General features: G+C 41.0%; 2 protein-coding genes across 3 annotated transcripts in view; one reads left to right on the top strand and one right to left on the bottom strand.

The window, feature by feature from the left end:
• The window catches only part of rftn2 (raftlin family member 2), a 70,758-nt gene that overhangs the window by 36,735 nt on the left and 8,740 nt on the right, over positions 1 to 25,283 (top strand). The window contains exons 4-9 of one of the 2 annotated variants that reach the window (XM_059966953.1): positions 246 to 354; positions 5,186 to 5,540; positions 12,317 to 12,520; positions 21,301 to 21,422; positions 22,417 to 22,520; positions 23,918 to 24,002. In XM_059966953.1, the coding sequence (XP_059822936.1) occupies positions 246 to 354; positions 5,186 to 5,540; positions 12,317 to 12,520; positions 21,301 to 21,422; positions 22,417 to 22,520; positions 23,918 to 24,002 (979 nt within the window). The other variant, XM_059966954.1, reaches the window with a different exon arrangement.
• Positions 7,725 to 12,291, bottom strand: LOC132392701 (uncharacterized). Its single transcript, XM_059966955.1, has 2 exons — positions 11,066 to 12,291; positions 7,725 to 8,561 (listed from the first exon to the last, which is right to left on the bottom strand). The coding sequence occupies exons 1-2, from the start codon at positions 11,705 to 11,707 to the stop codon at positions 8,478 to 8,480; spliced, it is 726 nt and encodes a 241-aa protein (XP_059822938.1). The 5' UTR covers positions 11,708 to 12,291; the 3' UTR covers positions 7,725 to 8,477.

The raw sequence follows: 25,283 nt of genomic DNA, 5'->3' as shown, positions 1-25,283 counted from the left end.
AAGACAAACTGATCTGATGCAAAACTTTGAAAAAAGAGTGATTCCATTAATCTTGTCGCAAAATGACCTTTCTCAAAGTGAATGTAACTCAGATTATCAGAATATTTTTGATAAAATCAATTCAAAAGTGAACATAAATGATAGTGTTTAGTTGTTCATGTGTACGTATGTCCTGGAAAAATTGCTTATGCTTAATAAAAAGGCCATGCTCTAATGTAGTTTCTGTGTATTTTTCTTCAATACAGTGTAAAGAAGTCACAAGGAGAACAAAAGCACAGCAAGTTAGTTGTTGAAGAATGGCCTGTCAGCAATCAAAAGCTTTCCAGTGATGTTTTGAAAGGGCTTTTGGACAAGGTACTCTCACATAACGCTTGCCTTTCAGAGAGGCCTGTTGAGTTGCTCACAGAATCAAGAATGAGTTCATTGAAGTCATGAATAGAGTTAAACAAATGAGTACTGTGTTAGTGAATCAGGTTCTGGAGGAGCACCTGGGTATATAAACTGCATATGCATAATTGATCAGTTTTCCTTGTGAATAAGGAGTCCTTTTCTTTTGGTTTGCACTGGCTGATTTTAAAGTTTCACCCTTGATGTTTGCAGTATTACCTGGAAGATATCTACTGGATATACACCAGATGAAACTATTCAGTTGTGACCAGGGCATATCATTTAACATAAAATCAACAACACCTTTTTAGGAACTTCAATTTTAGAAAAATACCTTTGTTGTGTTTAAAATATAGTTGTTTATTTCCTTATATGTTTCTTCTCAATATTAGAAAAGTGAATCAATCCATGTTTTGAAACATTGCTTATTTCGTTAAACATTTATTACATTAATAATGCACTATTATTTGCAATTTAATTGCTTCAACTAAAGTTTATTATGAACAAAACCGAAAAATAAATGTTTTTTCATCAAGTCTAATGTTAAATTAGATGAACTGATCTATATATCCTAGCCACCCCTCACAACAATTTTTAACCATAAATTTGACTTGCACAGAGTCTTTTGTGGTTTAGGAGCAAAATAACAATATTCAAAGTTCAAAATACATTTATTATCAATGTATGTACACAGTATACAACCCTGAGATTTGTCTTTTTCACAGACAGCCATGAAACCCAGAAAACAATGGAAGCTGGTCAAAGGAAAACATCAAACCTGCCCCCACACACACAGTAAAAAACAAATTGTGCAAATGACAACAAGAACATCAATCCCCCCCCAAAAAAATTGCACAAACAGCAAGAACATCAATCCCCCCCCACAAAAAAACAAATTGGCAAACAACAACAAGAACATCAGCCCCCCCACACACAAAAACAAGTCATGCAAACAACAACAACAACATCAACCCCCCCCCCCCCACATGTGAGTCCAATTTGAACTACAGTCCAGTCCACAAACTGTAGACCCAGAACTTTGGCATCATCCTCTGACAGCATCAAAGGAAAGAGATCATTTGAATGCAAGAAACTTTTCTCGAGGACAGTGAATGAGTGGGAGAGTGGGACCATCAGACACAGATACCTTCCTCCAGCAGCCAAGAGTGAGAGGCTTGCTTTCTGTTATTTTCAGAATATTTTCATATTCTTCCAGGGTTCAATCCAATGACACAAACACCAATTTTTCTAATGTTAGAATCCTCTCTTCCACTGTCTTTTCCCCTTCCCACCATTCCCCACCTCCAACCTTGCCATTTTGTGTTCCCTTTCCCATCACCCCTCCTCTGTCTACCAATCACTTCAGGCTCCTGTCTCAACTGTTTCTACTGGCCATCTCTCCTCTCCACTCTCATGACGCAGGCTTTCAACCTGACATTTTCCTGTCAGATGCCTCTCGACCTGCTGAATTCTTCCAGAATGTTGTTTGTTACTCCAAATTCCATCATCTGTAGTCTCTAGTTTATCTAAATCCCACTCTAGGAATACAGCATTTCTCTTCCTGTTTGCAAAACCAAATGAAGGTGTAATCTCTGTTTTGTTCTGTGAGTATCAGCGAAGTAGCATTTGAGTTCCAAGGCAATGAAAGCAGGACAACATGCAAGTGGATGTTGACCATGTGGGTTCTGATGTCCTAGGATGCCAGGTTCATTTTGAAGTGGAAGATGCCTGCATGCATATTCTTTTACCATGCAGTGGCCATTGGATTCATAGTTTCCATTTGAGATATGATTATCATGATTCTAGCCACTTGAACTTAATTCTACTGTTGACAGAGGTCAGACGAGGCTATGCCCTTGTCCAACTCACTTCCTCATAGTTACAATGCATTTCACATCCATAAGTTCCCCACTGGAGTGGAGCTATTTTACAAAACAATTGGATCTAAATCACCTCCATTCTAGAATCACGGTATACCAACCTCAGCTAATGAACGACAAAGCAGAAATGATACTTGCATATTGTACAAGCTTAGAAGCCAAGCTTGCAAGTCATCACAATCTGCTTCACTGGACTTACAAGTGAATAAGCTTTCCATTTGACACTATTGGACAAAGGTCCTCTACTGATCAGTCCTCATTAGATAAAATCAGGCCTTGTCAATAAAGTTTAATGATGAGATTCTGAAAATGTAGACCATTTCTCATATCTCAGGAGCTACCTGCCATGAAGGCAGACATCAATTTACAACTTCCTTCTGTGCTCCAGCATAGGATTTAGCCATCTGAAGGAAGGACTGTTCAATAAAAACTTCGTACCTTACACTAAGTTAATGGTCTACTGGGCAGGAGTGTCTCTTGATCTGTATGCTTCCAACGTGTAGTGCAGGAACCTTAAAACACTAGCGTGGTAGTGCTAATGCTGTCTCCAGAAAATGCTCCAAATCCATTGGCAGAAGATTGTAAATAATAACAGTGCCCTTCCCAAGACCAGCATTTCCAGAATGGAAGCACTAAAAATTCATCCAGATCCTATAGATGGGTCACATTGCTGAAAGCAACTTCTTAAAACAGGCACTCTGTTCCTGTCATGGCAAGAAATTCATAAAATAGAGCAGAGTACTTAATGGATGGTATTAATATCTGATAAGACCCTAAGGCATAGGAGCAGGATTGGGCCATTCAGCCCATCAAATATGTTTTGGCATTGATCACAGCTGACTTAATTTCCCTCAGCCCTACTCTCCTGCCTTCTCCTTGTAACTTAGGAAAAAGGTCAATCATCAACTACTCGCAGCAATTCCTGACATGTGACTACTCAAAATGGAACCTCCCAAGCAACTCACCCAGCAATTCCCAGCACATTGTATCCACCTTTAGCAGAGTTTCCAGATCCTAGATTGGCCTCATAAGCCACCTCAGAGCTACAGAATCTGAGAGAAAGCAAGGCATCACCAGTTCCAATTTGCTTACTGGCACAACAGGTTAGTTATTCACTGAACTCTGGAACATCTGGACACCAAAGATGCATGCATGACTACAGCTCAGCGTTCAATACTATCATCCTCTCAACTAATCAATAAGCTTCAAAACCTTGACCTCAATACCTCCTTCTGAAATCAGATCTTGGATTTCCTCACTTGGAGTCCCAGTCAATTCAGATTGGCATCAATCTTTACTCCACAGTCTCCATTAACACAGATGCACCACAAGGCTATGTGCTTGGCCCCCTGTTCTAATTCCTCTACAGTTATGATCATGTGGCAAACCACTTCTCCAATGCCATATTTAAATTTGCTGACAATATCACTGCTGTAGGCCATATCAAAGGTGGTGACAAATCAGCATAGGAGGGAGATTGAAAATCTGGCTGAGCACTGCCACAACAACAACCTTTTAATCAGTGTCAGAAAGACCAAGGAGCTGATTATTGACTTCAAGTGGAAACCAGAGGTTCCTGGGTCAGTCCTCATCAGGGAATCAGAATTTGAGAGGGTCAGCAACTTTAAGTTCCTTGGTGTTATCAGTTCAGAGGACCTGTCCTGGGCCCAGCACATAAGTGCAATTTCAAAGAAAACACAACAGTACCTTTAATTCCTTTTGAGTTTGTGAAGATTCGGCATGACATCTAAAAGTTTGACAAACTTCTATTGATGTGCGGTGGAGCATATATTGGCTGGCTGCATTGCAGCCTGGTATAGAAACACTAATGCCCTTGAATGGAAAATCCTACAAAAAATACTGGAAACAGCCCAGTATATCACAGGTAAAGCCCTCCCCGCCATTAAGCACATCTACATGGAGCATTGTTGCAGGAAAACAGCATCCATTATCAGGAACCCCCACCATTCAGTCTCTCTTCTCGCTGCAGCCATCAAGAAGAAGGTACAGGAGCCTCAGGACTCACACTACCAGGTTCAGGAACAGTTATTACCCCTCATCCATAAGGTTCTTGAACCAGAGGGGATAACTTCACTCAATTTCTCTTGCCCCATTACAGAAATGTTTCCACAACTTATGGACTCACTTTCAAGAACTCTTCATCTCATGTTCATGATACTTATTGCTTGATTATTTATTTATTTGTTTGTTTGCTTGTTTATTTTCTTTGCTTCTTTCTTTCCTTTCTTTTTTTTTCTTTTTGTATTTGCACAGCTTGTTGTCTTTTGCACATTGGTTTTCTGCTCTGTTGGTGCAGTCTTTCAATGATTCTATTATGGTTATTGGATTTATTTAATTTGCCTGCAAGAAAATGAATCTCAGGGTTGTATATCTTGACGTATATGTACTTTGATAATAAATTAGCTTTGAAATTTTGAACTTTGAGCTCCAAGAGATTGTTTCTGCAATAAGCGAGAAGACTTCTAAGCAATCCACTGATGCACTAATTTTTCCAGAATGCATCAGATGAGATATTCTTAAGGAGGCAGTGAATCCATTAAGAGCTGAAGAAGGAACTCAATCCCTGATCTGTCTATTTGTCTCTTGGAAGTCTATATTTGGGAGTGGAATAACCAATCAACATTTCAGGCCAAGACTCTTCATCAGGACTGATGAAGGGTCTGGGCCCAAGATGTCAATTGTTTATTCCTCTCCATTGATGTTGCCTAACCTATTGAGTTCCTCTAAAATTTATGTGAGTTGCTCTGGATTTCCAGAGTCTACAGAATCTGTATTTGGAAGTAATTGTTTTGTCTTCCCATTGTCCTTTACCAGGACTACAACCTGCTGCTTCAACAATTAAATTATAAATGAAATATATTTGTGTCACATTAACCTGCATATTATTTTTGTCTTAGGTTAATGACTCAGCTAAGAAAGGAATGAAGTTCATTGGATTTTTAAACGAGCTCCATTCTAAATCTAAACCTTGCAATGGCTCAAATTTATTAATAGAGTCAGATGTGGATTTGGCTCAGGATGCCAGCTTTCATCTGCATTTGCCAGATAAAAGTAAGCATGATCCTGACAATGACTCTCTAAAATGCAATGAAGTAACTTTGAACATGAAGCCCATGGAATTTGCAGAAGGAGAAGATTCTTCAGATAAAATCACCAAAGTTTTAGAGAATGGTCCATCTCCAGAAGATCTTTTACATGGAAGAGGAAAAGCAATTGGAAAGGAAAGCTCTACTACCTCTCAACCAAATGAAGGTTTGAATGATGGTTATATTTTGTTTCTAGTTACTACTTTCATAAGTATAGTTTGGTTTAAAATGTAGTTTGTATATTAACAGAAATAGGTGTACTGTGAAGACCTGAATTTACTTCACCCTCATTATAATGCAACATCTGTTAATATGTATATCCTTCAACAATATGAGGTGTAACATGAAAAATTATGTCTCAGTTTTGCATCCTATGAAGGGAACGAATACTTTGTTATTCTCTACATAACCATGTCTAATCCTAAGAAGTCCAGTCGCCCTTGTTTTGCACTCTTGCCACCCTCATCCCCACACCTTTTCATCGGCCATTTTACACCCTTGTACAAAACCTCACCAACATAATTAGACCAAATGCTGTTTCTGTTGGAAAGTAAAATTAGTTGGCTGGTGAAAAACTGATAAACAATCCAAATCTATCGTAGAGTCATGGGATATGGCAAACGGCTCTTTGTCCCATATTGCTCATGCTGACTACATTGTCTAACTGAGCTCGTCATATCAGCTGCATTTGGTTCATATTCCTAGACACTAGACCACTAGACACTAGAATACTACAGCACAGTATTGGCCCTTCAGCCCTCGATGTTGTACTGACCCATATATTCCTTAACAAAAAAGTACTAAACCCACACTACCCCATATTCCTCTATCTTTCTTTCATCCACGTGCCTGTCCAAGAGGCTCTTAAAGACCCCTAATGTTTTAGACTTCACCACCGTTCCTGGCAAGTTATTCCAGGCACCCACAAACCTTGGTAAAAAACTTACCCCTGATGTCTCCCTTAAACTTCCCTCCCTTAACTTTGTACATATGCTCTCTGGTGTTTGCTGTTCGTGCCCTGGGAAACAGGTACTGGCTATCCTCCCTATCTATGTCTCTTAAAATCTTGTAGACCTCTGTCAAGTCTCCTCTCATCCTTCAACCCTCCAAAGAGAAAAGTCCCAGCTTGCCTCATAAGACTTGTTTTCCAATCCAGGCAACATCCTGGTAAATCTCCTCTGCACCCTCTCCATAGCTTCCACATCCTTCCTGTAGTGCTGACCAGAACTGAACACAATACTCTTAAGTGTGGTCTCACCAGAGATTTGTAGAGTTGCAACATGACCTCTCTTCTCTTGAACTCAATCCCCCTATTAATGAAGCCTAGCATCCCATAGGCCTTCTTAACTACCCTATCAACCTGTGCAGAGACCTTGAAGGATGTATGGATTTGAACCCCAAGGTCCCTCTGTTCATCTACACTCTTAAGTAACCGACCATTAACCCTGTACTCAGCCTTCTGGTTTGTCCTTCCAAAACGCATCACCTCACACTTAACCAGATTGAACTCAATCTGCCACTTTTCTGCCCAATTCTTCATCCTGTCTATATCCTCTTGTAATCTTCAACAACCTACAACTCCACCCACAACTCCTCCAATCTTTGTGATTTCCATAAACTTACTCACCCATCCTTCTGCCTCTTCATCCAGGTCATTTATAAAAATCACAAAGAGCAGGGATCCCGGGACAATCCTTGTGGCACTCCACTAGTCACCGACCTCCAGTAGAATACTTTCCTTCCACTACTACCCTCTGCTTTCTTCCTGTAAGCCAATTTTTTATCCAAACAGCCAAGGTTCCACTGATCCCATGCCTCATGACTTTCTGGATGAGTCTCTCGTGGGGGACCTTGTCAAATGACTTGCTAAAATCCATGTAGACCACATCTGCCGCTCTACCCTCATCAATTTCTTTTGTTACCTCTTCAAAAAACTCAATTAGGCTTGTGAGACATGACCTTTCCTTCACAAAGCCATGTTGACTATCCTTGAGTAGACTGTACTTCTCCAAAAGGATCCTTAAGAATCCTTTCCAATAGTTTGCAGATTTTTGCCCTCCAATTGATTGCCCTCTAAACCTTTTCTACCCATGTACCCATCCGAATGTCCAAATGTCCTTTTAATTGTGCCAGTGTCTACCACTTCTTCTGGAGCTCATCAGCTCCATCCTATGTGTGTGAAAAGGTCACATTCATGTCTATACCCTCTTGTCTTAATTCTAAGCCTCTCTAGTTTTATTCTACCCTTTGCTAGAAAAAAGACTGTGACCTTTTACCTTATCTAACCCCATCATGAATTTACATATTTCCATCCGGTCACTCCTCAGCCTCCTTTGCTCTAGGGCAGGGGTTTCCAGATATTTTTTATGCCATGGACTCCTGCCATTATCCAAAGGGATCATAGACCCCAGATTGGGAACCCCTTGATGCACCATCAATAACTCACTCTGAGACGTAAGGCGAGATATCGGCTTTTATTGACTGGAAGAAGGAACCAGGAGTGAGTGACCATCATACTACGTCCTGGAGACTGAGAGAGAGCATAGGCCTCAGATGGCCTTTATACAGGGGTCTGTGGGAGGAGCCACAGGAGCAGTCAGCAGGGGGCATGTCCAGACAGGCACATGTAGTTCACCACATTCACCCCCCCCCCCTTTGTTTAAAAGAGTCCCCATGTGGCGAAGTTTCTTACAAGTCAAGTCTATCAGGTGGTCGAATCTGTCGCTGCGATCTACGTAGCACCGGTTGTGATCGCACGGATGCCGGCGACATTGGTGATTGCACAGGGGACGGAGGTTGTGCTTGTTCCAGCCCACTAGGCGCCGGTGATCCCTCACGCATGTGCGAGGCGCCTGGTATAAATGCGTACGAAACACCCGGTATATAAGTGTCGTGAGGAGTCTGTGTAGGGCCTGGTGAGTACGGTGTCACCTCTGGTGCAGGGTTCATAGTTACCGGAGAGTGTTCAGGGTAGTGGTCTGCTGCACCTGCGGGTGCCAGGTCGCGGATGGAGACCGTGTCCTCCCGCCCATCAGATAAGACCACGTAGGCATACTGGGGGTTCGCATGTAGGAGGTGAACCCTCTCGACCAGCAGGGAGTATTTATTGCTCCTCACATGTTTCCGGAGCAGCACTAGCCCCGGGGACGTCAGCCAAACTGGTAGGGTGGTCCCAGTGACAGACTTCCTGGGAAAAGAGAATAGGCGCTCGTGAGGGGTGGCACCTGTCCATTACCCCAGGGATTATAACTCGTGGTCCGACTAGTAGCAATACCCCTAGCTAGCAGGTACTGGTGCAGCTCGTCACTCATAAAGGAGGACCCTCTATCGCTGTGGATATAGCAGGGATACCCGAACAGAGTGAAGAGCTGGCGCAGGGCTTTTATGGTGGACGTGGCAGTGGTGTCAGGGCAGGGGATGGCAAAAGGGAACCGTGAGTACTCGTCGATAACATTGAGAAAATAGACATTGCAGTCAGTGGAGGGAAGGGGGCCCTTAAAGTCAACACTCAGTCGCTCAAAAGGGCGGGTGGCCTTGATAAGTTGCGCCGTGTCAGGACAGTAGAAGTGTGGTTTGCACTCAGCGCAAATTTGGCAGTCCCTGGTCATCGTCCTGATGTCCTCAAGGGAATACGGCAGGTTCCAAGCTTTCACAAAATGGTAAAATCGGGTGACCCCCAGATAGCAAAGTTGTGCATGAAGGGTGTATAGCTGGTCGAGCTGTGTGCTAGCACATGTTCCCCGGGATAGGGCATCAGGGGGCTCATTGAGTCTGCCAGGCCGGTACAGGATATCATAGTTGTAGGTGGAGAGTTCTATTCTCCACCGCAAAATCTTATCATTTTTGATTTTGCCCCGCTGTTGGTTGCTGAACAGGAACGCAACCGAGCGCTGGTCGGTCAGCAAGGTGAACCTTTTGCCAGCAAGATAGTGCCTCCAGTGCCTAACAGCCTCCACTATGGCCTGGGCTTCTTTCTCCACCGCAGAGTGCCGAATTTCAGAGCCTTGGAGGGTACGAGAAAAGAATGCTACTGATCTGCCTTCCTGATTGAGGGTAGCAGCCAGAGCAAAATCGGAGGCGTCACACTCCACTTGGAAGGGAGCGGTCTTGTCTACCGCATGCATCGTAGCTTTGGCAATGTCCTCTTTAATGCAGCTGAAGGCCGCGCGGGCCTCAGCAGAGAGGGGAAACGTGGTAGACTTGACCAGGGGGCATGCCTTGTCTGCGTAATGGGGGACCCATTGGGCGTAATAGGAAAAGAAGCCCAGGCACTGTCTGAGGGCTTTGAGAGTGGTGGGAAGAGGGAGTTCTAACAGGGGGTGCATACGGTCGGGATCAGGGCCAATAACTCCGTTTTCCACGACATACCCAAGGATAGTGAGACGGGTGGTTCCGAACACAGACTTGTCCCTGTTATAAGTAAGGTTCAGAGCTGCGGCCATTTGGAGAAATCTTTGGAGGTTGGCGTCGTGATCTGGCCAGTCGTGACCACAGATGGTGATGTTATCCAGATAGGGAAATGTGGCCTTCAGTTGGTACTGGTCCACCATCCGGTCCATTTCCCTCTGGAAGACAGAGACACCATTCGTGACACCGAAAGGGACGTGCAGGAAGTGATAGAGCCTGCCGCCTTCCTCGAAGGCGGTGTAGGGGCGGTCCTCTGGGCAGATGGGGAGCTGGTGTTAAGCGGATTTCAGATCTATTGTCGAGTACACCTTGTACTGAGCTATCTGGTTGACCACATCCGCGATGCGGGGTAGGGGGTACACGTCAAGCTGCGTGAACCTATTGATGGTTTGACTATAGTCCACGACCATCCTATCTTTCTGCCCAGTCTGATCAACGACCACCTGGGCCCTCAAAGGGCTTGAGCTTGGCTCAATGATCCCCTCCCTGAGCAGCCGCTGCACCTCCGACTGAATGAAGGCCCTGTCCCCCGCACTGTACCTCCTGCTTTTAGTTGCCACAGGCTTACAGTCAGGGGTCAGGTTGGTGAACAGCGGTGGGGGAGGGACCTTGAGGGTGGAGAGACTGCAAGTAGTGTCGGTTAGCGCAGCTGTCAGCATGGTGCTGGGTGGGATGTGTGTGTCCGTGTGTGTGTGTGGTCAGTAGCGGGGTATGTGAAGAAGTCCCACAAAACTGAGGATTCCGGACAGTGAGTGGTGAGAGGGGCCCGTCATATACCATAGTCACACTTTCAAGATGGCTCTGGAAGTCCAGCCCCAATAGCACAGGTGCGCACAGATTAGGCATGACCAGTAGCGCAAAGTTCCGATATTCTCTGCCTTGAACCACCAATGTCGCTACACAACCCGCCCGGATGTCTGCGGAATGCGACCCAGAAGCCAAATGGATCTTCTGACTTACTGGCCGTGTTGCGAGTCCGCAGCGTTGCACTGTGTCCGGGTGAATAAAACTCTCAGTGCTGCCCATGTCAAACAGGCATCTAGTCCTGTGCCCCTCCACCCGGATGTCCAACATTGACCTTGCAAGCTGGTGTGGGGCGCTTTGGTCGAGAGTTACAGTGGCCAGAGTTGAATCGCCGTCGGGGTACCTGGTACGCATTGGAGGGGCGGGGGCGGGGCATGCTGACGCCGACAAAGATGGCCGCCCACATCCGGGCATGCAAGATGGCGGCCCCCACGTTTCACCCGCAGCGCTGCACTCTGCTCGTAGTTGAGACTTACAGACCTTGGCGAAATGGCCCCGCTTTCCGCAGCTGGAGCAGGTCGCTTCTCGCGCTGGACAGCGTTGTCGAGAGTGCTTTTTGTGGCCACAGAAATAACAAAGCACGGGCTTCTGACGGGCCGCAGCCGTGGTCAGGTTCGGGGAGCTCGTGGAATCGCGACTGGCAGCGGCGTTGGCGAATTCGCTCCCGGGAGCCGCTGGTGGCGGGGTCTGAGGTGTCCACGGAACCGGCGGGGAATCGCGCGACTGGACAGCGTCAGCATCATGCAAAGCAGCTTCCAGAGCATTGGCCGTCTCGATCGCCGAGCGTAAGGTAAGGTCGGCATTTTCCAGCAGCCGCTGGCGCATGTACACTGACCTCAGTCCCGTCACAAAGGCGTCTCGCACCAGCAGCTCCGCATGCTGGTCTGCCGTGAGCGTCTTGCAGTCACAAGGTCGGACGAGTGTCTGTAGTGCTCGGAGAAACTCAGCGCACGATTCGCCAGGCCGCTGTTGCCGGGTAGCTAAACGATGTCTTGTGTAGACGGTGTTCACCGGCCGCAGGTACTGTCTTTTGAGGGCGTCCAGTGCCCCATCGTAGGTCGGCAGGTCCCGGATAATGGAGTAAACTTTTGGGGTGACCCTCGAGAGGAGAATTCTGTGCATAACGGCGGGTTCAATTGCACAAACCTCCTCCAACTATGACTGGAAGCATGCAAGCCAGTGTTCAAAAGCGAGAGCTGCTTCAGGGTCTTGAGGGTCCAAATCCAAACTTTCTAGACGTAAAACGGTTTCCATGTTTTAAAAATTCCAGTCAATAAAATTGATGCACCATCAATAACTCACTCTGAGACGTAAGGTGAGATATCGGCTTTTATTGACTGGAAGAAGGAACCAGGAGTGAGTGACCATCATACTATGTCCTGGAGACTGATAGAGAGCATAGGCCTCAGATCGCCTTTATACAGGGGTCTGTGGGAGGAGCCACAGGAGCAGTCAGAAGGGGGCATGTCTAGACAGGTACACCACACCCCTGCTCTAGGGAAAATAGCCCTGGGTATTCATTCTATTGTTAAAACTCAAGCATTCCAGTCCCGGTAACATCTTTATAAGTCTTCTCTGCACTTTTTCCAGCTTCCTATAATTAGGGATTGAGCTTCGTTCTAACCACCATAGGTCAGAATTCTACAATATTTTGCTGAGGTGCCTGCTTTAGCTCAACAGGAAGAGCATAAATGAATTGTTTGTTTTTGTTTGTATTTCTTTCCAATCCAGATTTGAAACTGTTTGCTCTTTTCAATGTTTCTAATGAAGACTTCAGAACACGGTCCTACCATGAAGGCAATCTTTCCCTCAGAGTAACACGGAAAGGCCAAACTATTTGTACCCTGGAAGCAGATTGGCTGGAAATTACAACAACTTACTATAAAAGAGGAATGTCCTTGGTTGACTCATTCGTAGACTGGGAAATAATGAAGGGTAAATATTTGTTAAGATTTGTAAAAGTACTGAATCAGCAGTTTTTCCATGTACAGCAAGATCCATATTGGGTAGAATACATTTAATACATTAAGTGAAATTGCCCATAGGTTATCATATTTTTTAAAATGCCTTGAAAATAGTATATACTATCATGAAAATGATAAATGTATTATGTCTGTGTCAATTAGATAAAATTGGAAAAAATTATATTTGGTTGGATTCAGCGGGCACACAGACATGGTGTGAATGAATGTGATCTTTTGCATTAAAAGTACTTTATGGAATGTTAGAAGATAATCATTCACTGAAGCACAGGAGAATGCCACAGAGCAGCTCATCGAGCAATAATCAGTGGATTATTCATTGAAAGATACCTGAAACTGAGAAGTTTCAAAGATGTGCGTGGATCACTGATAAAGCACTAGAGGCAATAATCTTGATGGATCATCAAAATAGGTAAGTTCCTTGAATATGTCTTTAAATATGAAACTATTTACCAATCACACTTCTTAGCACAATGTACAAGAATGTTTTTTCTCTCCCCACATGAGAGTAGCAGTCACTTGTGTAAACTTTGGGCTGTGAGTTGGGAGATTGTATCTTTAAGACTGTGGAGCTTTACATCCATACGTATCTCCTTCATTGTCAGTGTATCTGATCATTTTCTGTGCTTCAGCATCAGTGTATTTTATTAGAGTGTTGTACAGCTGTTGATTAGGACATATCCATCTCATGTTAGCAGCTGGGTTTATTTCACTCAGGAATGTATTTAAATCTTGTCAATGCCACATCACCATGATCTTCATCTGCACTATGCTCCTTTATTTTAGGCATTGAGAAGATGAATTTCTGAAACATTGTTTCCTAAAAATTGGATTACATAACTTGTTTAAACACTGAATCGTTATTTCACTAATAGAAAATGTCCTAGTTATGGCATAAAATTATTAGAAGTTATTCCAGGTTGGTTCCACTCCAGGGATCATAGACCCCAGATTGAGTGTGGCAAACAACTGAAAAGTAAGGGAACGATCAGTATGCCGATATTAAATTTTCATTTAATAATACCCAACTGGCTTGAGTCCCAGTGGACATAATTTACAGTCTACTATTGAATACTTTCTTCGTCATCTGAAAGCAATTTATAAGGCAATCATTTATACAATGGCCCCCATGTTTTAGTAAATTGTTTTCAGATTTTCAAAAGAAATACCAAAAGGAAACTTTTGCTTTTAACTAGATTATTTGGAATAGTTTATCAATTTTATAGAAGCTGAACAGTGACCAAAATATTAGCACTCGCTGCTAGGAAAGTGAGAACAATTTCTGAAAAACGTACAGTATATACACAATAAAGATAGAAACCGAGTGTGCTTTCAGAGATTTACTGCTCCTTCCCAGAGCTTTCTTTGTTGTGTGGAGCCAGCAAATTGCTGAAAGGTTTAGGTGTTTCCAAACTATCTACTGATGCTGACCATGTTATTCAGCTGAATGAAGTGCAGCTGAGTTTTTAATGCCTTTTCAATTTCCCAGCCCTCTAAGTGAGCCTACATATTGCACCGTACATTTCCAGTGTGGAAAATAACTCTTCAAACATTACACGAGTGTCTGAATTTCCACAACTACATTATTTAACCAGAAATACATTAAAACTATGCTTTACTCTGGGAAACATTGACTTACTGTAATACTAATATCCAGTAATACTGAAAAAGGCAACATGGCGTGACTGAATTTCTGATTTTAACACAATCCTTCCCATTTCATTAGTTTATTTTGATTTTTTGCATTTATGCATTGCAAATAGGTAAAGTAAACTTTTTGCTTTCTGATTGATCTCTACAAGAAGGTTTAAACTCATTTGGTTATTAGGCCAGACTGACGATACCAGATTATTGGACAGCCTGTATTCCCTTTTGATCTCGCTGATCATTACAACCAACATCAAAAAGGAGAAATCCATGCCACAGGAATCAAAAAATCTTGTAAGCATTCTTAAATAAGTGTCTGAAGAATCCAGTGCCACAAAGAACTTCAGATAAGAATGTTGAACACAACTTGGGCACAAGGTCAGAACAACAACTTGTAAAGTCTTCCTAGTAAACGTAATCTTGACTGAAACCTATGATAGACATCAGAATATGTGAATCAGGCTCCTGAAGTCATTTGCTCAATGTTTTTGTAGTTCTTTTAAATGGAGGTCTGGAGGCCTCCAGAAGAAATAGATTGTGCAGAGGAAAATATCACAGCAATTACCATGTAAGAGCATACAGTATATCTGTCCAAAACACAACCACATAGTTATGTTATAGATGGCACATTGGCGCAAATAGTACAGACATAGGTTCAGTCCTGATAAAAAGTGGTATCTATGTGAAGTTAACAGGTTGTCCTATGACTACATGAGTTTCCTCCCACATCACAAAGGTTTGTGAGCTGACAGGTTAATTGGCCACTATAACTTGCTCCTATGTCAGTGAATGGTAGAATCTGTGAAAGGTTGGCCCAAAGGGCTTGTTTCTGTCTGTATCACTCTAATCATAATCAGAATTGGTTTAATATTGCTGATGTTTATGTCATGAAATTTGTTGTTTTGCTGCAACAGTACAGTGTAATACATAAAACAATCTGTAAATTACAATAAGAAAGAAAGAAATGGATATATATATAAATATAGAGAAAGAGAGAGTGTAGTGCAAATATGATTCTATGACTCCATAGAATGTTGCCATTCGAATTAGGATATTGGCTGGGATATGATCTGCAAGCAAGATCTACCATACCATTCACCTTATCTTGGCTTTGCAAGTCACAACTATCACTATTTGTTGATGTTACATGCTGCATCATTTGGAATTTTTCTACTAACACATCAAATGTGAAGTGGGAACATTGCATTACCTATATTTGTTCATCTCACCACAAGACATTGTAGTTTTACTATTTGGCAGCCTCTCCTCGAGTAAAGGGTCTCAGTGTGAATGCTAACATGCTGCCTACCTATTACAAATGCTGCATCAAAAAATCTGACATCTTATCAATATACAAGTTTTATCATAGCACAGGAAAAGAATAATCCAGATTAAGTGAATGAGAACCTGATATCTATCAAAGTTGCCACTATCACAAGGAGCTGGCAAACTGAGGGACAGCTTCTAAGAGACTGAGTGAAGATTATCTATGTTTGGTTGTCATATATACATCAAAACATACAGTGAGATGCGTTGTTTGCATCAATGACCAATATAGTCCAAGGCTGTGCTGGAGGCAAGTGTCACCACGCTTCCAGCACCAACATAACATGCCCACAACTTAGTGATCCTAACCCATACATCTTTTTGGAACGTAGGAGGAACCTGGAAGACTGGAATGAAACCTATGTGGTTACAATGAGAATGTACAGACTCCTTATAGACAGCAGCAGGAATTGCATCCTGATATTACAACAGGTACACTACTGCACCACCCCAGTACTGTTACTGACTGTTAACACTAGAGAAGAATCCTCAAACAAGCTGACATAAAAGTACAGGATATATGCTGGAACGGAAAGTTGGTAGATTGAAGCAGAAATTCTGCTGTCATTTTAGGCTGGATTTTACTCAACAAGATAGAAGTCTCCAAACTGTATTTGCTGCTCTCTGCATAATTTCATCTCTTCCTCTAACTTCAAAGGAAGATGAATTTCCATACTTAGAAAAGCTGACTTATTACACAGTGATGGTTAGGTTTTATTATATAATAATGCCATTTATTACGTACATCTGTACATCAATGTAAATAGCTTATTGGCCAATCACATGGAGCAATCCAATGAATAAGAGCATGCAGACATGGTCAAGAGGTTCAGTTGTTGTTCAGACCAAACATCAGGATGGGAAAACGATGTGATCTAAGTGACTTTGACCATGGTGCCAGAAGGGGTGGTCTGGATATCTCAGAAACTGGTGACCTTCTGGGGTTTTACACTCAGTGTGCTGATCACTACACGGCAGGGAGAATGTAATAGTTGTGGGGAGGTTGCAAAGTCAATTTACCAGTGCATTACCAAGATAGAGATTGTTAATTCTGTTGAAAGGTTAGATAAATTGGATTTGTTTTCTTTGGAACAAAGGTGGTTGAGTGGAGAATTAATCCAGATGTATAAAAACAATGAAAGACCTAGACAGGGTGAACAGAAAGAATCTATTTCACTGAGACATAATTTCAATGAAAATGAAGGAACGTATTTTCTCCCAAAGAGTACTTGAGGTCTTGAACTCACTGCCTGAAAGAGAGATGAAGGCAGAACCTCTCATCACATTTAAAAAATAACTGGGTGAACGTCTGAAAATCTATAATATATAGGATTTAGAACAGGGAGTGGGATTAGTTGAGTTTTTTTTTAGCCAACATCTAAATATCAGCCAAAAGCACCCTGACATTTTACATTCTGTGAGATGGTGTCTACCCAGGTGAGTCTACTAAACATCAAATAATTCCAGTCTAGCACAAAGTATCTTTGACCTGAAACGTTAACTCTATTATCTCTTTCAACAGATGCTGCCTGATTTGCTAAGTGTTTCCAATAATTTCCGATGCTAATCCAAATCCATGACTGGAAGAAGTTGCCAGCTCTAGGGCTTCAATGAAGATGACAAAAATGAAGAGAGGTCAATCCCATTTCCAAATGTGAAAGACCAGCCTACATTCAAGGTCATAAATCAGCTTAAGAATATCATACTTCGAAAGGCACTTCACTTACTAGTTCAACAAAAGGTTCACACAATGAAAAGGCATTGCTCCTGAAAAACAATGCTGACAGTTGAATTTAGTCCTCCACTCCCACCTCCACATCTAGAGATAACAGTGTCCCAAGAAGTCAAAGAGCCAGAAATATTTTTGATACGGTTCAAATCATGGACATTGCATTATGGCCCTATGTGGCTTTAGAAAAGGATAGCCAAATTTACTTGCAACTGTTAGTCCTCTTTTTAGTGAGTCAACAACATCATTGTGCCTCTTTATTGCAGAATGTCAGCACATACCACAAGATTGTAAGCTATTGGAGTAGGACTTAGCCATTGCCCCTTCAGATCTGATCTACCATTTATCACAATCACAGCTGATCTTCAACCTCTGCAGCATTTCCTGTACTATACTCATAATAGTATATGTCTCAATGTCTGATTTGAAACAAAGAAATTAATCTCCATGACCAAGCAGAGTAGAGAATTCCAAAGTTTCATCACTCTCTGTATCAAGCAATGTCTTCCTGCCTCAAACCAAACAGGCTTATCCTTTCTCTCAGATTGTGATACCTGGTTCTACATTTTCTATCCTTCCTATATTTGGCTCATTGTTGTGATTGCTTTAAAGAAAATATATTTTTTAGATTAGTAGACATAAACTGCACTAGATTAAACTAGACATATACAGCTGCCATCTCACCAAAGTGCTATACCTTTGCTATATAACATCCTTACACCTGTATTCAATTCCTCTAGTAATAAAGATCAACGTTTCATTTGCCTTGCTAATCAATTGCTATACTTGTATGTTGGCTTTCAGTGACTTTCATGCTTTGATCCCTTTGAAAATTAACATTAACATTACTATTAAATTTAATCATTTAAAGAACACTTTGCCTTTATACGTTGTTCACTAAAGTGGATAATTCCACTTTTTCTATATTACTTTTGATCCACCGTGCTCTTATACACACACTCATCCATCGATATCCCCTTAAACCACTTTACATCTTCCTTCTTATTCACAATCCCACATCATTTTGCATCACTGCCAAATATGGAATTATGACATGATCCACTCAACCAAATCATTGATATAGATTATCATATCTATAGCTAGGATTCAAACACATATCCATGCATCCCCATAAAGTCTCCATACCTGGGAAAGAACCATTTACAAGTCCTCCCCAGCTTACAAACACCCAAGTTGTGTACAACTTGTATATCCAAATAAGGATTTGGGAGACCAGCAGAATGGACTTGTCAGTTGCTGTGGTGTTGTACATGTCTTATGCCAAGTGGGATCTTGGTTTATGGCCATATCTCCAACTTACAAACTGTTTTAGTTATAAACAGATCTTAGAAGGATCTATATTCCCACTATTCCCTTTCTATCTGACTCCATGTGTTGTAGCATTACTGTTAGAATCTCCACTGCAGGACCTAATCAAAAGCTTTTTTGACAATCCATATTCACAGGTTCCCTCTTATCTATTTTGCTGGTTGCCTTCTCAATAGCTCCAGCAGATGAGTTAAGTATTATCTTCTTTTCATAAATCCATCTTGACTCTATTATACTTTACAAGATCTTCTGTGTAACATCCTTCACAATAGACTCCAACATCTTCCCTGCACTCACTTTAGATGAACAAGTTAGTAGTTCCATCTTTTCACTCTCCTGCCTTCTCAAACAGCGGGATCATATTTGTTGCCCTCCAGTCTACAGTAACAATTAAAGATTGTGTAGATATTTGGCAGATGATAACTCTACAGTGACTGTTTCAAACCCCTGGGTAGCTGAATAGTGGATCTTCAAGCTTATGGGGTTGATCAGTTTTTAATCTCTCCAACATCTCTTTGATAACTAATATTTTGTTCATTAGCATCCACTTATAGACCCCTGCTTCTCAGTATCTCCATAATTTTTTCTGTCTTTTTTGCTGAACAGAGAATCAAATCACTAGTTCATTTCCCCTGCTTTGTTTGTTATTATTCCTGATAAATTCTTTTATAATCTCTGGACCGTATTTGCCCTCACTAGTCATTTCTTTTTTATATCTGTATCATGGAAGATCTCCTTGAAATCCTTCAGTACTCTTCCTGGATAATTTGTTTCAGCAGCCAACTTCCACGGGGTAATCTGACCAGCTCTAATATTTGATGCTGATGTTTTGGAGTACTCTGATCATGTTGATTTTTCCCAAAGGTTTTCTATAGGAACTGATGTATAATACGTTAATATAATTTAATTATTACTCTAATAACTAAAAAAAAACAAATAAAAATATTTATTTACACTTCTGTGTCAGAATTGTTTTCTATACTTATATATAAAAAGCATATGACAAATATAGAATACACTGATGGTAACTGGTAATGAGAATGGTATGGTTTATTTTTCAGAATGAGGTTTGTGTTCTATGTTTTCCATCTTTCACATCTTCTGGTAACTGGGTAATAATGTAAGCTCTGGACTTGCAGCTGTTATGCAAATTAGTTAAGCCGCATGGAGTTTCATACATGAAGTTTATCATTATTATTTCTCTGCAGGTTATAAAATATGAAAGCTGTCCATTGTTCTGAAACTTAATTTTTATTACAATTCCATCTTGATCAATGATAACTAATTCTAACATTTCTTATTGTCACAGGTTAATCAACAGCCATCTATAAGAGAAGCATTATAAATACTATTTCAAAAGTTTCCAGGATATTTTCTTAATAATTAAACTCCTGTTTGGAGATTTAAATTAATGAAAAAATTAAGATTTCTAATCCATATTTTCTTTAAACTTCTGCTTCTCTCAGTTTCCTGATCTCAGCTTTCATTCTGTCTCTTTATTTGGCTTCTGCACTTGATTTGATGACTCAGGTTTCGCTGTGTTGATAGAGAACATGGCAATCCTCAGTCATCGAGTGTTGAAACATAAGATGAAGGAATAAGATTCCACACATGAAAATTAATGTTCTATACCAGGAGACCATTTCAAATGGATTAAAATTTAGCTTGATGTTAAAAATCCAGGGGTTGCAACCAGTGATTCCCTCTTCTTCTACTGAGAGCATTGATGCCATATTTCATGTTGGAATCTGCACAGTTCATGAGAAAAATTAAAACCAATATTATTGGTCCATTATCATTTAGCAGTAATTGTTTTTTAATCACATAATGGGTCATCATTATTGCTGATGTTTTTCAGAAATGTGGATTTTTTTTTGTTTAAAGGAAATTAACAATATAGGTTTTTAAAAAGATAAGCTTCATAATTCTTCCTTGATTCTATATGTATATCCCTGTTATTTTTCAGTTTTGGTACAATATCAAATGTAATTTTTATCTCTTGTTTATTTACTTCCTGCCTTCCACCTAACATGACTTTTCAGATTGATTAATGTTTGTTTAAACGGCCTGGCTGCTACCTGCTCTGTTTATAAACTCCAAAGGTTTCCTGTAGAGGGCACCAACTTCAAAGTAACATTATACCAGGGGACATTGATCACCTAGAATAAATCCTGTAGGCAGCTTCTTTCAAGCTAAAAGGTGAACACAGTTCCTTCACTATGATTCTGTGTATGGGTCATTATAATTGACACTTCCCGGTTCTGATTTTGCAAAGGTTTGATAGCAGGTCTGTAGAGGAGCTGTGCAGTTGCTCATTCTCTTCTTACAGATAATCCTGTACAAGATACAGCAAACAACCTGCTAAAAGAACTCAGTTGGTTGAGCAGCTTCCATGCAAGGACAGGAACTGTCAACATTTTGGGTTGAAACCCAAAGGGTTGTATGATTTTGACTCAAAACATCGACAATTCCTTTCCTCTCACCGATACTGCTTGACATGCTAAATTCTTCCTGCATATTTTTTTTCAACAGATTCCAGCATCTACAGTCTCGTGTGTTTCCATCCTGTGTAAGATCCTGCATACAATGGTCTTCCAATCACAGCAGGCCCCAGTGAATAACCTCACAGAGAGTGTTTGGGCAAATGTAAATGTAAAAAATACCTTTGACAACTTGTTTGATCTGTTTATATTCAATTTCAGGAGAGTATTTATCCAAGTCTGTGGACGGAATGTTTATATATGAAGAACATCATTTCGATACAGTTAAGTCAAACAAGATGCCAAATGATGCAATAGTTGTTGAACAGTGGACTGTCATTGAGGTAAGTATTGCCTTCCTTACTACAGACTCAACCTGCAAGTTAATCTTCAGAGAATCCTACACTAGAACTCATTGCTCCTCCAATTTCTGAATTTAATCCATCTATCAAAGTGCATGACCATACATTTCCCTACACTGTGCCCACTAGATAGGCACAATGGTGAGGTGCCAGATATCATGTCTGTCATTGCCCCTCACCTTCCTCTTGCTACAAACTAAACATGTCCTAGGCTGACACCTACCATCAGAACTGTAGTGGTAAGTGGTTGACGTTTTGGTAGATACAAGAGGAGCAAAATTAACTCTCTGTGACAGAGAGTTGAGTGGTTGAAGTCTGGGCATTGAGGATCATGTAATCAAGATCGATACCTTGAGTACTTGATGTAGATTGTAATGGAAATCAGGGAAATGGTTGTGGAGCTGGGGATGAGGGAGTGTTGGGTTGTTGATGAGAGCTAGGTGTTGGATATAGCAGACAGCTTGGAAGAAAATCTTGTTCCATAGGTTTCTGATAATAGTTGCTCGCAGAAAAACTTGGCCCAAATGATGCTAATCAACATTGAAATTTGCTGCCACATGTGTTTTCATAGTGGCTTAATAAACAATGCCCCTTGTTGAGAAAGAAATATAATGAATAAGTTGGTGTTCAAAGTTTTGATAGTGTGAACAACAAATAATTACTCACTGGCAAACTTGAGATAATTGGTGGGTAAAAACTTGGGGTTTTTTAATGTTGCAAGTTGAAATGATCTGTACCTCCTGCAAGGCCGATAGTAAATGAATCAATGTCATATTCTTAAAATATTGGCTGTACTGTATACTGTAAAGATTAAAAAAGTGTTTTCTGTGGAAAATACGGACACTTCCAGTCAGCCAGCATACACTTGAAACACCAAATTGTTTTTGTTTGTGTAGTGATGTTCTATGATTTTCATTTCACTTCGAATTATTTTAATAATTGAATTTGTTAATCATAGCTTTACTTGTTTTTACAGGGTTGTGAAGTAAAGACTGATTATGGTCCATTGCTGCATACACTTGCAGAATTTGGATGGTTGGTTACATGTGTGCTTGCCACACCTATTATTCGCCATGACAGGTACCATAACTTCATGGAGAATTGATTGAATAATTTGCTGAAGTACTTTTTAAAAGTTACATGAGTAATATTTAAGCAGAAGAACAGAGTATATTGTCCATTTGCCATATCAGTCCATGTAAGTCTGGAACATATATTTTGCATATCAGTCGTATTCTTAAGTAAGTACAACAACCATAAGTAGATGAGCGGTGGTTGTCCATCATATCCAACAATGATAGAAGACCTGTATGGGAGTGTTTTTAAAGTGGAAAAGCCGTTCGGGGCAGCTCAACTCTTCTCAGTCTCGGAGGTCTGGGTCCAGTGGTATAAACAAGCATCACAATTGGGCTGTTCCTTGGTTACTTTGGACAGCCATGACTTCTGTGTCTCATTATGCTCTTTGCTCTCGGCAACGCACTGCAGAGCCACCTTTTTGGCCATTGGACCTCACTGCAGATCTCATCCGCCCAGTTTGCTGGAGCTGACTTTGCATGCAAGGACAGGCACGTTCCTATCTCATCAGGGTATGAGCTTGCCGGCTACGCTCAAACAGGTGAATAGGAAGAACATATTGTCTTAGAGAGGTCAATGACTTGGGAGAATATATTTGAGATAAGTGGTGTAAGAACATGAAGAGAGCTGAGGAATTATCTTTTCCACTCAAAAGTGATGAAGGTCTGTAACTCACTGTCTGAAACCCTGGTAGAAGCAGAAAGCCTCATCACATTTAAAAAGCATCCAGATGGGCATTTAATCGGCTGTAACCTAGAAGCTGATGGACTGAGCTGTGTGTGGGATAAATCAGAATAAGTTTTTTTTTAACATTGCCCAATTATAATGGAGCTTTTTCAGTTTTATGATTCTATATTAACAGGCCCAGGCAATTTCAAGAACAGATTAGACAGGATGCATATCAGTTTTAAAACAAGTTATGTTCATTCATTTTTATCATCCCTGTCTTAAAAGGGCAGAGCAATGTGGATTCTCTATCACGGAGAAGCGACTGCCTTTATGGTCATCATAATATCTTCGCGTCATATGGATAGGTCAGTGAAATTAACAAGGAAGCTGTGATCTTTAAAGTCCTGTTCTGCCTTCCACTTTGAATCTGTAACTGCAGCTATAGAGATTTGGAATAGAAAGAAGGGAGCACACATCACCTTTAAGGATCAACAATGGTAGTGCAAGCTATAGAGAGACCACGGCCAGCAGATGGGACATTGGAGATTTGGTTACGGGGGTTCTCCTCATTTTCCCATGATGAATACTTCGAATGTTCCTTGACTCCTGGAACTGGTAGTTTCTACCATCATTTTGTTGTCAGTTTCTAAGAGTTTTTTTTTGCGCCTAATACTAGATTAATTGTTATGATGTTGCAGATTTTATAAACAATGTAATTTATTTCATGTTTGCAGTGAAGGAAATTTAGCAACGAAACAAGTGATATTCTTACAGAGATCTGCCATGCCCAGCCATGACCTGTGTCTGGAAACAGCAGAGGTAGGTTAAATTGAAGGATACCATAACATCTTATTTATGAATGCTATTTATTGTGATTTTAAAGCACTTATTTGTAATCTACCTTTCCAATATGAAAGAACAAAAAGGAAATTTCCATGCTAATTCCAAGATCTACAGTCTCAGAGAAACAGATCAGAATTTGTATAAATTACTTCCAAAATCAGGTACATATAGAGTGGAGGAATTGAAGGATTTTAATTCATTCATAAAATATGGATGTGGTTGGCAAGTGGAACTTTTCTTAACCATCGCAAATTGCTCTGACAATGAAAGCCAGCTCAAGGGCATTTCAAAAGGCAACTGAGAGACTGTGACATTATTGTGCACATGGAGTCACTTAGATGGTAAAAATGGCAGGTTTTTACCTAGAGGTTATCGGTGAACTAAATCGGTTTTTACTTACCCACAGATTTCTATTCCAAATTTATTTAATTTATATTCTAAAAGAAAATCGCAATACATTAACTTCTTTTAAAAATGCCTTTCCAAAAAAAAATTGTTGCAGATTTTCTGCAGACATTTTGTTCTATTCACACATAACTGCTCCGCAGTATTTATGAGCCTGATTTTATATTAGCTATCAAAAAGGTTCTGATTCTTTCATCTTTTTTCTGAGCTTACAGGTCATCCTGCTATATTGCTAAGGACTAGTTCACTTCGATTTACTTAAGTACTTGCCATCCACTAATCTGTAGCATTTTTATTTATTTATTGAAATACAGTGCAGAATAGGCCCTTCTCATCCTTCCAAGCTATTCTGCCCAGCAATCCATAAGACCATAAGACATAGGAGCAGAATTAGGCCATTCAGCCCATTGAGTCTGCTGTGCCATTCCATCATGACTGATCCCGGACCCCATTCAACCCCATACTCATGCCTCCTTGTCATATCCTTTGATGCCCTGACTGATCAGGAAACGATCAACTTCCACCTTAAATATACACACGGATTTAGCCTCCATGCAGTCTGTGGCAGAGCATTCCACAGATTTACTAATCTTTGGCAAAAAAAAATTCCTCCTTACTGAAGAGTCACCCCTCAATTTTGTGGCTGTGCCATCTAGTTCTGGATACACCCACCATAGGAAACATCCTCTCCACATCCACCCTATCTAGTCCTTTTAACATTCGGTACCTTTCAATGAGATCCCCGCATTCTTCTAAATTCCAGTGAATACAGGCCTAAAGTTGCCAAACTTCCTCATATATTAACCCCTTCATTCCTGGAATCATCCTTGTGAACCTCCTCTGGACTGTCTC

This window comes from Hypanus sabinus, chromosome 4 (assembly GCF_030144855.1).
Source record: "Hypanus sabinus isolate sHypSab1 chromosome 4, sHypSab1.hap1, whole genome shotgun sequence".
Classification (NCBI taxonomy): Eukaryota; Metazoa; Chordata; class Chondrichthyes; order Myliobatiformes; family Dasyatidae; genus Hypanus; species Hypanus sabinus.
Note: the sequence above shows the minus strand (reverse complement) of the source record. Positions and strands in the feature narration are given on the sequence as shown.

Excerpts from the sequence above, each read along its gene's own strand:
- LOC132392701 (XM_059966955.1), bottom strand. The coding sequence starts at position 11,707 with ATGCACAGAATTCTCCTCTCGAGGGTCACCCCAAAAGTTTACTCCATT. Across the intron at positions 8,562-11,065 it reads AGCGGGGCCATTTCGCCAAG|GAAGTCTGTCACTGGGACCA; the intron begins GTCTGTAAGTCT and ends CTCTTTTCCCAG.